Genomic DNA, 16,467 nt, shown 5'->3' with positions numbered 1-16,467 from the left:
ACTATGTGTAACACCCACAGACAACACGCCATCTCAGTAAAAAAGGCTGTTCTCTTCTTTCACAGGTGTCTGAATAGAGATGACTGAAATACAGAAATACCAAACTGCTGCAACATGTGTCCATCACACAGAGAATTCATTGACAGATTCAATCATCAAGTCACACACACACCATTTCTGTGGTTTGGTGTGTTCTTATCTTTTCATCATTTTTACTTTTCATAATCAGTGAATCATAAAAAGGTAGATCACAAAGAAAAAAAAAATCATCTTTTATTTGAGTTTTCGGTGTTCATATGTTATTGTTTTGGTTGCAGAATTTCAAAAGCTCCTTGATTACTAAATCTATAACTGATTCTAAAGTTGACAACATATCTTACAAGACTGAAGTTCCTGTTTTGCTCTCAAATTGGCAAAATGATGTTTGGAAATTGCTTTCTGACTTTGCTTAGATTCCATAAATTTAACCACTTTCGTCTACTCTTTCTATAATATGAGTTATGCACAGAAATTTAGAAGTACCAATTCTGTGATGAAAAGATAATAACTTCTGCAGGAAAATCCTCCAGAACTTTACTAATTAATAATACCAGTACTGCTGTGCAAACATTCTCTACAGCACACACATAACACACACAGGCCAGGTACTACCGCCACCTCAGATTAGTGTATAAATTGCTTGCACATTCAGCTGCTAAAGATTGGGAAGCATTTCATCTTCGCGATCACAAAAGGTTTACAGGTTGATGCGTTCGCCTTGGACCAGACGTCCTTTGAGAGCCCACAAATCCTGTATAGCAAAACAGTCGTGACACAAAAATAACACACAGTCATCATTCAAAATACACACAGAATAAGACATTAATAGGTATTCCACCTAATACCAAGATGACATGGATCTCCTTACACTTTGCATGGCATTAATAAAGGAGACATCTGGATGATTTTCAGACTTTTACATTTGAACAACTATAGATTAGTTATAAAGAGTACAGAGTTTCGGAATTCATAATGACTGGGATGAAGAATAAGAATGTTTCCAAAATTTATAACAAATTGCAATGAACAAGGATGATGACATGGCAGCCTCATCATAAGAATGCATGAGTCGGGGCTCAAGGAAGGAGAACAAAAGAAGAAGGCATGCACAGATTCTACACAGGTGAACTTGTTAAGCAAGCGGCATTCTATTGTCATGGAATTACACTGTCATCGTCATCAACACTGTTCAGTGTAATTTGTTAACAAAAAATTTAAGAGTATTGATTTCTCTGCTCAGGGACCACAATAAATTCCATAAATCTACACATGGAGCGGTCAATTTATATACATACAGCATCTGTATCTTACAATCCTTAATCACATGTGTCTGGATAAAAGAACCATGTAATCTTTGAAGCCATTCATATTACTTTGAGTATGATATTGACACAGATTGACACAGATCCACTGCTAATGACAGACCACATTCACAAGTTACCTTTACACGTTCAAAGATTAAACAACAAAACTCACTGACACACGAAGAAAGCATAATTCATTGATGATGGTCACTTGATTAAGAAATTGTACCATGATTATGAGAGGCGATGACATTATTGAACCAATGTTAAGTAAAAACCAGGTTGCTTCGCCTCCATCAGGAAAGAAAATACACACAATCCAAGCTCTTCAATAGAAACCTTTTGTTATACCAAAGTTGGCCAGGAAAGAGGTGATGTAGACAAAGACATGGAACACTTTAACTGACACTAGCACACACACAGCAGGTGGCACACACATACAAACATCATTGAAAAGGCAAAACATACAACCTCTTGTCAGAATGAAAATAAGCCCAAAAGCCCCAACTACAATAATGCAATATTTTTTTCTTATTTCAATTTCAATTTTTTTTTCACAGTAAATGATTGACAATTTGCCATGCATCAATGCAATTAAAATATCCAGTATTCTTGCCCAGATTACATAATCCTACTGTAAATGCTAGAATAGCATGCTGTCCCTAGAATACACATACAACTGTATGACAGTGAAAAACACCATCAAAGTATTCTTGTGAAAAATAACTCAATTAATTTGATCTGACTCCATTAATTTTGTAATTTTCATTGTAGTTTTCGAAAAGAAAATAGTAATCTTGATTCATGCATGATTTCAATGCCATATACATGTATGATGCAAGTTCTTTTATTTCAATGAGAAGTACACAATATATGCTCCTTATATGAGTGTGCTCATGCTAATGTAAATGTATGATATATGTGTGTATGTATGTTACGGAATGCTTGTTAGCATATAATGATATATACAGTCAACCTTGACTAAGTTGAATCTATTAGAACTGAAGAAATAGCTTTGACTTCTGAGGGATCAAAATCACTAGAATATAAAGCCTTATGTGAGGTCAACGTAAGCAAGGTTGACTGAATATCTAATTCATTCAATCTATATTAGCTTTCTGTATGAAAGTTTGCAGTGAACAAAATGGCTGTTTGCTATGAATTAGAGGGTGCCATCTCTGGACTACGGCCCACACAAACCAAGGATTGTGAGCAAAATATCAGTCTATGACAGGAACTTACCTCGAAGGAAATCTCTACTTGATCCCCAAGCTTTTTCTTGGCCATTTGATTCACCTCCTCAGCGATGACCTCCTGCGTGGTTCCCATTACATCAATGTAGTGGCAGTCAGAAGATGCATAGTGGCATGAGATGGCCTGTAATCATGGAGGAGCAGCTGCTGAGCATTACCTTCTGACTTTTCTCATGAAAATCAATATGATGCCAATCGTTTTGTGTTTGCTGAGGTCTAAGTAGCATGCACTGCAGGTCAGTCTTTCTGTGAATCAATTTCATTCTTTTAAAGATATTTATTTATCATTACAACTTTTTCTTTAATTTCACTCAGAATGAAACAAATATCAAATAACTTTAGTACACAAGTACTAGATTTAACATCAAACTTGTATATGTGCTGACTGATTAATCCAAACTGCGATGTGACATACTACACATCATGAGTATAAAGAGCACACAAGGGTACAATGTAATGGACATGTGTTTATGCTAACAAATTAATAATGGTAAGGTCCTCTTGGTAGTTGTGCTTACACCGATTAGGCTACTCTAAGTAGATAAGTCAACATTGTAATTTCAAATACATGTAATAGCATGTAAGTAAAACTCGTGGTATCAAAGAAATAAAAAAACAAAAGCAGACAAAAAATAAAAATAGGCAAAAAAAAAAAAGAGACTGAATGAGTGGAAAACTTTTTTTTCTTTGATTGTGCAAAGCATTACTCGCAAAGGCAAATGGGCAAAAAAAAAAAAAAATGAAGAGGAGAAAAATCACCTTTCTGAATCCAGTGGTCTTGTTGGCACCTGAGCCATGGAGGAGAAGTGGATGGAAGAAGACAGTGTCTCCCTTCTCCATCTCCAGGTGCACTCGTGGCATGGACTCATCGTAGTGGAGCACACCATGGTACGCCTTGTTCACACCCCCCTGACGAAACAAATGGAGGGCAGCATTTGCTCATAAGTTTGCCAATGTGATTTCATTGTCTATTACTACATGCTCTCCAAGAGATTGCCCTTGATTTCTATGATTTCATTGTTTTGGCACAGGCACATTACAATCTGTTTCCGGATGACCTTCAGTGGCATCACTTAAGTGTCTTCAACTGTTTCATTCTTTACATCTAATGTACAAATACAGACATCTTGACTTCCTGCTCAAGTTATTGTTGCTGATAATGGCATGAAGTTGGACATAGAAGTGAGGCATTAAGTATTTGTTCTGAATTTATAGTGTCACTACCTAGAACTGGCTGTAGCTTACTGTAGTTGACAGTGCCGCAGCCCATAAAGCAGTAAGTGACATGGGTTCAAATCCCAAGCTGGTTCCTTCTCTTTCACTTGGTCCTCATCGATAACACAGATTAAAAAGGACGGGATAGGTTTGGCTGAGATAGGGGATTCAGGGCCCCATTTCATAAAAGATGCTAAGATGGCAACTCTTGCTGTAATGACAACTTCAATAGCAACAGCCAATCAGGAAGCTGGATTCTTGGTTGTTACTATGACAATTGTCATTCCAGCAACAGTTGCTATCATATCAACTTTTTTTATGAAATGGGGCCCAGATTTTAATTTTCTGTGAGATAAATAGAAACCACTCATAAATATTAACAAGCACACAATTCTAAGAGGTATTCAATGTTGATTTGATGAAAATTGGTTTTGGTATGACCGAGATATCCCAAAACAGAGGAAAGCAAAGTGGTCCTAATAAAAGGGCGTCCAACTTTTTATTAGGATCTCTTTGTTTCTGAATATCTCGGCCATTTCAAAAACAATTTTCATCAAACGAGCTTCAAATTCCTCTTAAAATTGTATGCTCTTTCATATTTCATACGAGGTTTCTCATTATCTCACTTGGAAAGTTGGAAACCTGAAGGCAAATCTCATCCAAAGCTACACCATCCCTTTAAGCTCCGGTATTGTTCAAGGAGAGTTACAGTAAAACAAGAATAAAACCTCTAGAACTAAACTTTCTTAAAAATAAATAAATAAAAACACCTTTCAAGTTATAACATTGTTCACTATTGAGCTTGGTAAAATCTATGGCAGTGTTATTGCTTTCTGTTTGCTTGTTTATTTTCCTTTCCTTTGAAGAAGATATCTATAAACACACACACAACCTACACAAATATCCATCAGTGGAGGTGCAGGTTAAACCTTGATTTAAATGGGAAACAAAATATGCTGCTCAAGATTTTCAGTAGTTTAATAATCTTTTGTAGAACAAGACTCGAGGTACGTATATCACACTTGGTATTCCTTTGTGTAGCATTGACAAGTCAATATCTCCGTATTTGGTTTTTAACCAGCATGCATTGAATTTCAGCTCAAATAATCAATGGTTTTGCTTATTTTATTTCATTAAATGTCTATTGCAATCACTGTCTTGCAGGCTATACAAAATACACAAAATTACTATTGCATACTGCAACCACAAATGAAATGCTGTGACATACATGTAAAGGCTGTCATCTCAATCTATAATGTTGCCCTGAACTATAAGAACAAATATTCCTATTTATTTCTATTAACCAAAATGCAATTGATCAGTAACATGCAAATCACTGATCTCCTTGCATCCCAACACTGAGAAAAGAAAAGAATGAAAAAAACAAAAATCGTGCAATACCAGTAACTACGTCCATGGCAATGCTAAGAATAACAAGCAATTTATGTCATTATGGTCCAGTACAATGAGTACAGTTCTTCTCACCTTCCACTTGGGGTACCCATGCTCCAAGAGTGATCCTTATGTGATCCAGGAATGACTACCAAGCAGCCATTGGCAATGTGCACCTTCTCCATGGCAGTCCAGGAGCACACAATGCGTTCTGCTGGACGGAATGGGAAGTAGTGAAGGTCCTGGTGCATTGGATGCCGAGAAGTCTTGGTTCCTGGAAGCATAATTTACATTTACAGATGAAACAAAAACCCAGCATTAGTGCTTTAAAATAGTTCTAATATGTGAATTAGGGAAAGAAATAGCCACTGTAAAAATTTGAATCTGTATATTCGATGTCAAGTATTGTTAAATACTCAAAATGTGAATGATATGTATAATAAAACTGTTTCCAGACTAAATCGTCTGCAGCTATGGTATACACTACTGAGAAAAATATTGATCTCTCCTTATATTTTAGGCTTTATTGTGAAAATTTTATATGGTAGGGTGTTCTGTGATACAACAGACCTACACATATGCATGAAATGTGATATCTTGAACACTTTTTAAATCACTGCTCCAAAGGTAAACAGGACCTTTAATAAACTGTATTTCATACACACATTCTAATGTATGCAAGGGAGTTGATGACAGTGTCACATCAAAAGCCAAAACACAGTTCTCAGATGGGGGCTAAATTCATCTCCAACCATTTTTGGAATTTGCTTGCAATGCACTGAAAAGCTCTACAAAGAAATTTGGCTGGCTGACACAATTTGCCATGATATTGATATTATTTTAAAATATTTTGAGATCAAAGGTGTCAAACAATTTCCATTGAAGTACACAACTTTATTTTATTCCTGGCACCCCCCCCCCCCCCCTATTCAGTAGCAGGTATGTATGTGAAATCATGACCGATCGTACCCTAGCAATTATATTTTCCACCAAGCGCCATACACTCTAGCACAGATCTGTGGATATTGCTGTGGCCCAATGTGTTCATTATCAATAATCAATTATTTAAAGAATGCATAGCAACCATGATTGGGTATAAAGCTCTGAGATTGCAGTATTTACAATGAACCCTTTTCACTAGTATTTCACATTTCTATCATTACCCAACTGAAATCATGCTATCACAGTGGTACTTCACATATTTTTTTTTCTATGCATATGTACATTTCAAAGCAAGAATTGACAGTTATGCAGGCATCTGCAAACTATTGTTTCACTTTAAAAGAGAGCATGAGACATATAATGTCATCATGTTTTCTAAAGCAAACAGAAATTAAATCTATACTGTTTTGTTTTATTTCTTTATTTAAGACTGCTTGTATGCACATGGATTTTTCCTTCCCTCTCTGAGCATTACCATTGGAATAAATTAAGGTGTACAACTCTGCAGACACCAACTGACATGGGAAATAATGTGGAAAAGAGTTTTTGATTTATATTAATAAGAATGATTGCTTGGGCTAAATGACAATGATGGCATTTGAAGACGCTTCTTTCTGATATAACATTCTGTGAAGATACAGAGAGAATACAAATATATTATAGTATATACATAGAAGGACATGCAAGGAAAACACTAGAATGCAGAATTGGCAATGGGGGTGGGGGGGGGGGGGGAGGGGGACACGGTGCTGAGTTCATTATATAGATGGTCCATTCCCATGATTCAAATCTACATGATAATACACTCCCACGATCCTAATTTGCATTGCAAGGAACAAAACGTTGCTATTCCCTGCATAACAGCTATTTACAATGGATCTGAGCAATCACCTTCATGCGGTTATGTGATCAGTCATAAAGGTTAGATCCTTTACCATCCCAAAGACTGCTATTAGAATTCAAAGTTAACCCATTGAGGATGAGTCCCAAGTATACTTGGGCAAGTGTCTATGGAAAATGCGTGATGAAGCAGAATCAAACCATCCTCAATGGGTTAATCTTGGTTATACATTCTGTGATAGTTCATAATTACCTGGGTCAGGAGGCTTGTTGATTAGCATTGTGTGCATTGCCATGATGTTTGGACCCAACAAAGCACTCCGCATATTGAAGGATCTGCAAAGATGAACAAGGCACACAAAAAGTGGTTAGAGAGATACAGCAATATTTGCAGTAAGCCTGGACATTTGAGATTTGGGGCCACACTTTGGGTATCTTCTGGTTGTCAAAAAAGCATTTTGGTTTTCTTCTTCTGGAGCTGATTGATCTGCATCAAGCCTGGACATTGATCTTTGGCCATGTCCCCAATAACTAGGTAACCAGGCAGTACAGGCCAGTGTAAGCAAGAATGTTTAACACCAGATTAAGGATGATAATAAGCCCCAGGAGAATATAATGGAGCATGTTTGATCAGTCCCTATCTGCATCACAGTGTTATTACTGCATCAGATATTTTTCTAGATCACAGCATTGCAATTGCAGAGAGATTTTTTTTTTAAAATAGAAGTTGCAAGGGATGTAGTTCACAGAACACATTGTACATGAGCTATGTTTAGAACACTACAATGGACTACTGTAAAAGTACAGAAACTTTCGCGGTTTCCATCGGTGCCGACTTTTTCGCGTGTGTTTACTTTCGCGGTCGGTAATGATAGCGTTGTAACAAGCGACGGGTTCAAAACATTTTCGCGTGATGTTAAATTCACGGTTTAACCTCAAAGTGCGAAAAGCGCGAAAATAAAACCACCGCGAAAGAAACCACGTATACAGTATTGTATTGTATTCTCCCCAAATTCTGAATTAGAACACTTACCTAGGGATGGTACAGTATTGATGGAGATGAAAATTGGGCTTTAACTTTTTTTGAGAGATACCAAGAAAACACTTATGAATAGTACAGAGCATACCATTTTCAGAGAAATTCAAAGTTTATTTAATGAAAATCGGGTTTGGAGTAGATGAAACATCCAAAAACAAAGTAAAAACAAAATGATCGTAATAAAAGGTGGGTCCACACTTTATTAGGATCACTCAATTTTGGATATCTAAGCCATTTCAAAACCAATTTTCATCAAACAAACGTTGAAATCCTCATTGGAATTACATGCTCTTTCATATTTTATGAGAGGTTTCTCACTGTCTCACTAAAAAAAAAAATGAAAGAACCTGAAGTTGCTGTAAAAGTGGAAATTTTTGCAGTGTTGAAATTTTCGCGCATTTCGCGCAACTAGAAACTAGCGCGAAAATAAAAGCACGCGAATATTTTTGCTTGCCATATGTTCCTGTGCGTGATATCTTGATTCCGCGGAATTAAAACACGCGAAACTCTTCTTACCCGGCCAAACGCAAAAAATTAGTCACACTCTTACAGTAAGTCTCAACCAAAACTATACGATCCCTTTAATTAAGATTTTATTCCTTTCCAATCCCACACGCTATTTCATCTCTTGCAGACAGGAAAGAACCTCAAGCTGTTTGCCCTGTAGTAGACTTCGCATAGGCATTTACAATGTAAGTGTTTCCATACAAGGGCCAGGTTAAGTAGCTCCACACAAACATACAAGCAGTATAAAATCATGACTTACAATACTAATGGAACATTTGTTTGTCTAGCCGTTGCCAAGTACATATATATGCATCGTAATACATTCATGTGTGTGAACTACAAGCACCAACAAGCTTCTGAGCAAAGGTGGCTGCATTTAAAAAAAAAAAAAGTCTCTCAAGAAACCACACCAAATATTCACGTGACAGCAGTTGACACAAATCACTCAGAAAGAAACCAAAGTCCTGAATGACAATATCAAGGTTACCTCTGGGAGGGTGCAGTATGAGAACAAGGTTTCATTCTCATGGAAGTCCTGAATCTTGTTGACAGCTCTTTCTCCACTTGAAGTTCGAAGGGCGATGTCCTTCATTACGATCATTCCCGAAGATTTCTTGCCTAACTTGCAAATTTGGTCAAACTCCTCCCTACCAATCAGAATAGAAATCACCACTAACAATGAACTCACACACTGTACTTTTAATACTATTGACTTGTTTCTGTGGTGATGGTGTTTGGAGGTGTTGATACTTTCCACATCTCGAACATTAAAAAGAAAAAAACCCACACACATAAAGGAGGATGAACCCTTATGTTTACGAACGCTTATTAAGGGCACTTTGAAAGCAAAAGTCCAACCTTCTGCTTTATACATAGTGAGATTTCCCAGTCGATTGTTTTTATTCTACTTCATTCTTATTTTCTTTCTTCAGTACTATCAAACATAACTTTATGCCAAAGCCCCATTTCATGAATGTTGTTTTACAACTTGTTTTACATGAAGGTATAACTCTTTAAATCGTTCACTGTGTCACTGCTTTTTGCGATACAAAATCTTCAACGAGTGGCTGCTGCTTGGCTTCCTCCAGTAATAGTAATCATTGCAATGTTTGAAGCATTATTTTGCAATGTAGGGCGCAATTTTCTAGTGCATGTCTAGTATCATTTTGCAGCTACTTGGTAAATGCAATAAAATGACAACTCCTATATCTACAAAGTGCCATTTCTTATAAAGATTTTGGCTCTGCTATTTAAATAATTTTCTGTACACAAGATTGAATCATTTGATCTGCTCGATAACGGAGAAAAAGAAAAGAAGGACCAAATCATGAATGCTTCAACCTGTCAGCAACTGCACACCAGGCACTACGTGCACATGTTCTACCAACTGAGCTAAAGGAAGTTTATGGAAGTTACATGACAAGAACAAAACCTAAGACACTGCTAGCTCTCCCTCTTTTTTTCTTTCTATCCAGTTCTAGTGTTCCAGTGTCTGACTTAAACTATTTAAGTAGCAAAAGTGAAAAAAATATAATTTGGAGGGGTGTATAACTACAGATATAACTGTGACCTCACATCACATAGTCATCAAAACCTACAGGACAAGATTACTTCTCAACAGAAGATCAGAATCTTGACTTCCAGCATAATTTCTCTTTTTTTTTTAACATAAAGTGGAAGGAATTTGAAGAAATGTTCCCATCTACGTATGTGATACTGACTCATTCCTTGCTTGACCCAAGACACAGGAAGAAGACAAAGAAACTTAATAAAAATAATTAAAAAAAAAAGAAGATTTGAATCTGAGCACCTAAATAATGGTATTGTTACATCATTCTGAAACTGGGTATCCTAGTACCACATTCTATTCTTGAAATGAACATTTCAATGCTACTCGACTGTCATCTCTTTACAAGGTTAAACGAAAATCAACCAAGTGTGACTTATTTCAGGTGTCATTAAAAATCATGTCTGGCAGCCAAAGGCTGAATTGCACATATTTACAATCATAACCATAAAAACAGATTATTTTAGTACTCTGAAAAAAAAACAATAATCATGAAGACATGATAACAACACAAAGGAATGTTTTTACTGTTTCAGCCGTTTTGGGTGTCTCACCTGTATTTTTCAATCTTGTCGTGAGGAACTAGGTCTTTGATGACCAGATAGCCATTGGTCTTGTAAAATTCCTCTTGCACTGGGGTGAGAAAGGAGTTCTTTACGACATAACCAATGGTGTCTGCAGAAGGCTGATTTAAATCCACTCCGACTGGCAGGGCATCACTCGATGTCTGGTTAGGAGACTAGGCATGGCATGTGTGTGTCAAGGTGAATAAGACTGGTTGATCATGTAAACACTCAAATAATCATTTCATGAATGTGACTGACTTACTGTATACAGAAGATTTTACAGGGGAGTAAGATAGGCAGACAGCATTTCCAGTCTAGGCCACACACATGATTTTCATGGTAAAGGCATCAATATGCTATCTGCTCACTTTCATCAAAGAACTGCTACTTTAGTGATGTTGTTAACAACAAGTCTCTCTTTCTTTAGATCTTCATGACTGATCTACTGCTTGTGGGTAAATAACCAAATGGTATCTTAAACAAAAAAAAAATGGATATACAGTGTACAGTGTATAAATATTATTTGGGTTAAATTCTCTGAGCACACCATTCTGTTTTTTAACCAGCATTCACAGATTATGATAGTTTCATTGTGAAAGAGTTTGGCAATTGTGAGAGGCACTTCAAGGCAAATCACTATACTTTGTTTACAATGTTTGCACAGCATATTCAGCACATACTCTTTGTGGATCTGGGTGTCTTCTCATTGTTTTATGGCATGCAACCTTGGAACTTCTGATTGCATTTACAGCCTTAACAAATTTTTGGTTTATGGTCATGCCACACGTAAGAAGTAGATTTCAGAGTAACCCACTTACATTTGTGAACATGTACACACCTGTACATTCTGCAAATACTGTATCCCTAGTGATAGTACTTACTGCCACTTTGACTGGGCTTTGTGTAGGCTTGCTATAATATTATCAGGCTTTATGAATCAGGAACCACCCCACCCATTTGGCTCTTCAAGTCCAACAACAACAACACCACCAAAATAAATGATCACGGTAATACTGATAATGATAATTATAGAAGTCTAAGTATTAAAACAAACAAACAACAAACGAGACCCATGAATTCCTGCGGGTCCCGTTCGCACAGTCTTCACTTCCCATCAAAGCATGGGTGGGGCTAGGTTACCATTGATACTTGAGTAGCCAGACCCACCCTTTTGCCCCCCCCCCCCCATACAAACACACACACACACACACACACACATTCCCACACAAAAACGTTCTGTAGCCCTGTATCTGCATGCTTCTGTAACACAGGAATTGCAACGCAAGAACGTTTTGAACGTTACTGAATGCTGAGTAAACTACCCAGTTGCCTTTTTTTTTTTGGGGGGGGGGGCACAGGATGACTATTTTTGGCAGGAGCACTTTCATTCATCAATAAAACAGCTAATAATGAATATCATGTGTGCTCAGTCTCACTAGGGATAGATCACAAGCAGGGATAATACTTGCAAGTGTTATGGGAAGTGACATTTATTGGACTTTTTCATCAATGAATATGGAACAGCCCTCGCAATAGACAGAAAGATCCGTCTGTCCGGAGGACTCTTTTATATTTTGCCATTAACGCTGTCCTCCGTAGACAGACGGAAGGTTGCAGTACCCATTGCTGTGTGGATGTTCTTAACCACTGTCTCTATGGAAAATTGGGTGAGGTACCTCACCCTTCTCGATTGCGTCTAATTCACGGCCCTAGGTCGGCACATTTAAGCTTGTATGGTGAATTTATTTTTTTAAGAATACGTTACACTCACCAGATTCATGAATAATCCAACATTTTAGGAGAATTTTCAACGTAAAACACAGCCTGTCGCGTCGTCACATTCAAACTGCAGAAACATACACTATGAATCTATTAGCCAATCACATGCGAGGTAGTTTCTACGTGTTTGTTTTACTAAAACACGTACCTCGCATGTGATTGGCTTAGCAATTGTTATAGATTCAAAATGGCGACTTACTGCTCGCGAACGGCGATGTTGCGATATCGATAAAATTTCTGCATTATAACCGAGGTTATGTGAGTATTTTGATTGCACAATGTGAGAAATTTATCCCAAATATTGCTGCATAATGTGTCATGTCATGTCATACTTGTTTGAATGTAAAAAAGCTGTCTGAAATTTGGTTTATCGTAACGTTTGATCTGTGCGCGACTGCTCCACACAGGAGCCGCAATCATTGACTTCGGTCTGTATACGGAGGGGATCCGTGAAGCCAGACGCAGTCTCCGCGGAACATTCCCCGACGGACAGATACAGACCGATCTTTCGGTCAACCCTCACAACAAACAGGCACCCTGTACAAAACCTCCTGCAAACAGAGTATTGAACTCTAACTTTAGATTTGGGCACATCAAGGCAAATATTCAGGTAGAGAAATCTACCGTTGTTAGAGTCTTCAATCTGCACACCATTTGTCTGAACGACTATCAAACGTTTAGCTTCCAGAAACAAACAATTGCAATTGTAACCATCAGCCGTAGTCCCTATTTTGTTACAACTTCAATATTCCATTCACTGGTTCAAGAAAAGCATAGCTCTGCTAGCCTCTGCCATCGTTGGTCCATTTACTGGACCATACTGCCATACGTATTAGAGAGCTAACAGTAATCAGTAACATTCTAGATTCACCTGTAGCCGTTAGCTTTTTAGTGTTAAGTCAAGTGGTATGGAAATCATGCAGTTGAGCACAAGTACGTTAACATGTCGTAGTGACTCATCATTAGGGCCATCCGTTATGTATCAACATTGGGCTTCAAACATTGTAATGTAAGGATACAACATGATGAGCAGTATCCAAGTGACGTGCACAAACCATCAGTCGTTCGTGGGCCCTGCCCCTGCTGGACAGCCGACTCGTCGGGCCTGTAACGGGCTTCTCCGGCGTAGCCATGTCCATGACGCGTGACGCAGTCACCAGGGCCGTAGCCGGCAGGTAGAGCTAGAATGTTCCAGTAGACACTAACGTTAGATGTCTATTGACGTTGTAGGACAGAGTCTCCTAAAACTTGTCTCACTCAGCTTCTGCTGGTAGGTACATAGGCTTATTTACAGCAAACATAGACGTGTTCTTTCAAAGTGCCATACACCGTCGGTTGCGATCCTAGAAATCAACACAACAGCAAACTAGCTAGCGAGACCCAATTAAATCAACTACACACGTACAATGCGTCATCTTATGCAATCAAATGCATGCATCTTTCATATCGCGGATCGCGGACCAAATTCAACAACACGATATTGTACGAGTGCCCCCTCTGGACGTAGAGGGCCATCTCTAATTTTTACCTTTCTCGAAGAGCCTTGATCCCCCTCCCTGCACCCCGGTGCACCACAGAACTCTTACCCCTTGTAATTGCATCTTCTTCTCTTCTTCTTCTTCCGTGTACAGTCCACTAAATGGTGCAGGCATATACAGTGTCATTAAAATGTCTACAAAGTCACTATTTACAGCTAAAAACACCCCTGGTTGTTAACGCAGTTGTATGTCTTGCACCCTCCCTTTTGAATAGATCTAGCGAGGTGCAGTTGACAGCATCCAGAGGAAGGCTGTTCCACAATCGGATGGCATCTGGGAAGAACGATGATTTGTAACATTTTGTTCTTGTGTGAGGGACAACAAGTTTCAGGATATGTCCACGATGCAAGTACGGAGATGGGTGCAGGTACTGTCCGTGGGATGTCCACTAGTCTTAGGGAGTTCATGACCCGGTACATCATTACCGCCTTAGTACAAAACGTGCGAAACGTCGCTGGACTTTCTCTGATTTGGTGATGTGCACCTGTGTAGAGGGGTCCCAGACAGTACAGGCATATTTTAGGATAGGGGCGCAACAGAGTTGTGTAACACAGGATTTTTGTTTTCCTTGGGAAGGCGTTGATGTTGCTTCTGAGGAAGGCTGATGTTGAGTTTGCTTTCTTGCTTATTAGGCGTATTTAACATGATGGTTCCAGCTATACAGCTGTATCAATACTCGAAACTCTTGCAAATGTACATCTTGTAAAAAACTTAGCCCCCTTATATAGATAAGTTTATATTTCTGGTATTCTGGTACAGGTTAATCGACTGAACAAGCAAAAAAAAAAAACAAAAAAAAAAGAAGTTTAACCACCTTTCTGCTGCCACGTTCCGAGGTAAGGAGGGGCGGGGGGGGGGGGAGTAGTTGACCCTTATGTATTCCTATATGTATTATGCAAAAAAAAAGGGGGGGGCAAGTGGTTAGAACCTTATGTATTCCGATGTTAGTATGCAAACTGTATTTGCCTCCCCCCCCCCCCCCCCCCCTTTGCGCCGGCCTTGATATAGAGAAGTTATATCAATGTGTTAAGTTGTGGCGATGTTGTAACTATGATAACATTTTTACAGGTAGTCGAAAAGAGTGCATGCTCTTTTTTTTTTAATGATCAATACATTTTTCATTTTGGTATAAAAAAAAAAAGAAACATCTTTTCGTCATGATAAGGTCCCATAATCACCTCCATCTCCCCCCTTTCTTGGACTGTAGATGTTGAGAAGGTGAGCTCTCATCACAATTCGCCTTCTTACCTCTCCTCGGACTCAAAAACTCTGAAAGAATACCATAACTATCTAGGCCGGGTTTCTCCAACTCACTCGCTTCTAGGATCAGAAAATGTCGAGGAGGCGAGGAACTATCTCGTCTGTTTCTTGGCAGGATATACTAAGTTGCTCATTTCTTTTAGCTAGCGTATATGATATCATATCAGTTGCATGACTTATTCAGCCAGGAATGCTGTCATAAAAGAGGCACCTTGACATCCCGTATACAGTGGTGCATGATTTCTTTAGAAATCATTGTAAGCTGCTGAGGTTGATGCTAGGCGTAACCGCAGAATGATTTCTGTTGGTGTAAAAGGCTGATGGACAGCGTAACGCACCTCGCTCATCACCTTTAACTGACTTTATTTTTTTTTTCCGACAGGGCCTTCGCAATCCATTCTGTATTATTATATTCAACAAAGTTTCCAAATGAGTTCAGTAGTGCAAAGCTAAAACAAACACAGACATTTTTTCTTTGTTTCGTCATCTCAAGTGCAATTTATTGACAAGTGAATAATGCTTTATCGCGTTGAGCCCCTCCCAAAACAACACAAAAACTAAGTAGAAGGTAACTGTCAACGATGAATTCTTCGTCACTGCTGACGTCCATATTAGTCCATATAGAAATTTATCTGTGGTTTTTGTTTTTCAATGTGTTGCCGTGCTGACTACTTGAATATAGAACACATACATAACGTATACCTCTAAGACACAAAGCTATAACAATAAAAACACGTCCAGAATGCCAAATGGTTTACTCTTATGTTAAGAGCAATGGAAAACAATTCTTTTCTCTGAATAGATATAGTGCAGGTCCTATCCTTAATCACTCAACAAGAGTAATTATGTACACTCTCTTCCTTATTCCGTTTCTCTTCTTCTGTCAAAGCACATCAATTAAAACAAGGCAAGTGCCATAATGTGTCTCGCTCATTCGCGTACAAGAAATTGTACGCGGATGGGATATAACAGATAAAAAAGAGATATAACAGATAAAAAAGAGATATAAAAGGGTAACAATTTATGGCAAAAAAGAAACGTGCCATAAACTCTTAACATTGGGCCCTTAAAGTTCGTTGACCCCTGCCTGTGACCATTGACCTTGTGGTGACCATCCACTCCCCAAGGGACGTCTACCATCCAAGTTTGGTCACAAACGGACCTATGGATCAAAAGTTATGACCCATAATAGAAACGCCCCATAAAAACTTAACATTGGGCTCTCA

At 38.3% G+C, this 16,467-nt stretch overlaps 1 protein-coding gene across 1 annotated transcript; it reads right to left on the bottom strand.

Annotated features, from left to right (window-relative positions):
* Positions 1 to 686: 686 nt before the first annotated feature.
* LOC139745144 (phytanoyl-CoA dioxygenase, peroxisomal-like) lies at positions 687 to 13,553 on the bottom strand. The gene is given in 10 exon segments (XM_071655564.1): positions 687 to 790; positions 2,586 to 2,720; positions 3,356 to 3,505; positions 5,297 to 5,334; positions 5,337 to 5,477; positions 7,239 to 7,293; positions 7,295 to 7,321; positions 9,019 to 9,178; positions 10,653 to 10,837; positions 13,463 to 13,553. Coding segments are annotated over 10 exon segments (984 nt in total). The 5' UTR covers positions 13,502 to 13,553; the 3' UTR covers positions 687 to 736.
* Positions 13,554 to 16,467: the final 2,914 nt, after the last annotated feature.

Source organism: Diadema antillarum, unplaced genomic scaffold (assembly GCF_040938485.1).
Source record: "Diadema antillarum isolate AM-2024a unplaced genomic scaffold, OU_Dant_1.0 scf00000036, whole genome shotgun sequence".
NCBI classification, from domain to species: Eukaryota; Metazoa; Echinodermata; class Echinoidea; order Diadematoida; family Diadematidae; genus Diadema; species Diadema antillarum.
Note: the sequence above shows the minus strand (reverse complement) of the source record. Positions and strands in the feature narration are given on the sequence as shown.